The sequence below is a fragment of the Trachymyrmex cornetzi genome, unplaced genomic scaffold (assembly GCF_001594075.2).
Source record: "Trachymyrmex cornetzi isolate Tcor2-1 unplaced genomic scaffold, Tcor1.1 scaffold494, whole genome shotgun sequence".
Taxonomy (NCBI): domain Eukaryota; kingdom Metazoa; phylum Arthropoda; class Insecta; order Hymenoptera; family Formicidae; genus Trachymyrmex; species Trachymyrmex cornetzi.
Genome location: NW_017299773.1, coordinates 23,019 through 25,003, shown reverse-complemented (window position 1 = coordinate 25,003; position 1,985 = coordinate 23,019). Strand labels below are relative to the sequence as shown.

The 1,985-nt window shown below is 34.4% G+C and overlaps 1 protein-coding gene across 2 annotated transcripts; it reads right to left on the bottom strand.

Moving 5' to 3' along the window:
• Positions 1–6: 6 nt before the first annotated feature.
• Positions 7–1,177, bottom strand: LOC108765505 (uncharacterized). 2 transcript variants are annotated; one of them, XM_018514261.1, is made up of 3 exons: positions 894–1,177; positions 622–816; positions 7–326 (listed from the first exon to the last, which is right to left on the bottom strand). In XM_018514261.1, the coding sequence occupies exons 1-3, from the start codon at positions 946–948 to the stop codon at positions 70–72; spliced, it is 507 nt and encodes a 168-aa protein (XP_018369763.1). In that variant the 5' UTR covers positions 949–1,177; the 3' UTR covers positions 7–69. The 2 variants fall into 2 exon arrangements, with proteins under 2 accessions (XP_018369763.1, XP_018369765.1); XM_018514263.1 differs by having other exon boundaries at positions 940–1,177.
• Between the last annotated feature and the right edge of the window lie 808 nt (positions 1,178–1,985).

Below are 1,985 nucleotides of genomic sequence, written 5' to 3'. Positions count from 1 at the left end.
GTTTATTCATGTATTTGCTGGAATGCCAGGATGTGTTCATGATATGCGCGTATTTCGTTATTCTGGAATTCAACAATATTGCACTCCAGAGTATTTTCCTGATGATAGCCATTTATTAACTGAAATGTCTTCAGTGTCGGAAATAATATTATCATGAAGTATATTTTCAACAGTGTCATTACTAACGATCTTCCTTGTTACATTTGAACAACTAGGTTTACTAATATCATTTGCCATCATATTTGTTGGTGGAATAGGATTATGTGTACCTTTAGAATTGAGTAATAATTTCGCATTTTGTAATAACATAGTAGCAAATATCAAGTCTGTAAAAAAAAGAGAGTAATAATAATATAATGGCTACGTTCAGCAAAGAAGCAGCTTTGTAACTGTTGTAAAATTCTTAGATATGACTAGTTTATATATTTAGATCCAGTGAGGAACTAAGGGCAAGATCAATCATATTAAAGAATTTTACAACAGTTGCAAAGCTGCTTTTTCTACTGAACGCAGTCAAAGACATAAGAAGGAAATTATCCCAATAATTATCATATTTTTATAACATAAATATTATGTTAAGGACTGCTATTGTTAAAATATGAATTATTATTATAATTATACCATTATGAGCACGGTTATACACTTCCATTGGTACTTTTATGACATATTTTTTATTTGTTGTTTCATCAATTAATGTTAAATTATTCAATTTTTGGTTAGTGTTTCGTTCATGTTGAGAGGTGGTATCTCCATTTTTAGATGGTATCTTCATTTTTTGAACTTTTACAGATAGATTAATTTGTACATACAATTTACCTGAAATTAATGAAAATGAAATTTTTTGGATTAATTGAGATTTCTCTTCGTTTTCTCCAATACCACGTTTCATTCACCGTTCGAATGAGATAGTGCATGCATACGATACCAGTATTCACTCACCGTTACCATTACTGTGCGTTTACTGATATTACTGCTGGAAGAAAAAAAACGCAGCGCCAATAATTTTCACTGCTGCCAACTGTATTGTTTTTACTGGTAGTAACCATACTCATTTTCGGACACACTATATAAATAAGGTTGGAAGACATTGAGTGGCCGGCACTTTTACTTTTTTTTGTTTAATACAGGCGGAAAAAGCTACATACAACGTTAGAGCCATTCCACACAAACTTGCAGAGCCGCATAATCATATGCATAAAGAAAATTATCCAATCGTATTTCTGTCATAAAGACAAACGTAAATTACGATTGGATGATTATCTTTATATTTATGTTTATGCAGCTATGCAAGTTTATGTGGAATGGCCCTTAAGCGGGGAGCACAGACTCTTGCATAACGCATAACACGTAATGCATAAGAATATGTACCAATCGAAGTTCTCCGTTTCTTTCCCTTCCATGTAATAGAGAACTCTGGTTGGTTCAATTTCTTATGCCTCATGTGTTATGCGTTATGCAAGAGTCTGTGCTCTCCGCTTTACACTTTATGCATTCCTGGAAAGCACCCATTATGTGTATACATTATACTAGGCCGGTATTCATAGTCGATTCTTATTTCAAGATCGCATTAAGTAATGGCTGCGTTCAACAGACTCAACAGTTTTGTAACCGTTTTGTGATTCTTCGCTGAAATAGGACTATTCCTTTAAATCTAAAAGTACAATCCAATCAACGCGACGAAATTAAACTAAACATAAAACTGTTGCAAAACTGCTGAGTCTGTTGAACGCAGCCAATTGCTGGATTCACATTGTATCCGATTTTCCTCGTACGACGTTCTTCAACCAATCAGAAAACAGAATTCCGATGATACGAAGCAAAATCCATCGGAATCCTGTTTTCTGATTGGTTGCAGAGCGTCGTACGACGCAAATCGGATGAGTGTGAATCCAGCAAATGTCTTAAGACGCTAATGCAGCCCTCTGATTGGTTCGTGACTTCTTAAGACCGTACTTAAGACGATCTTGAATATAAAGGCCATTCTA

What these genes read in the sequence shown, in the direction of transcription:
- LOC108765505 (XM_018514261.1), bottom strand. Translation starts at nt 948, where the DNA reads ATGGTAACGGTGAGTGAATACTGGTATCGTATGCATGCACTATCTCAT. An exon ending in TGCACTATCTCATTCGAACG is followed by an intron (nt 817 to 893) that starts GTGAATGAAACG and finishes CATTAATTTCAG; the next exon opens with GTAAATTGTATGTACAAATT. An exon ending in GTATAACCGTGCTCATAATG is followed by an intron (nt 327 to 621) that starts GTATAATTATAA and finishes TTTTTTTTACAG; the next exon opens with ACTTGATATTTGCTACTATG.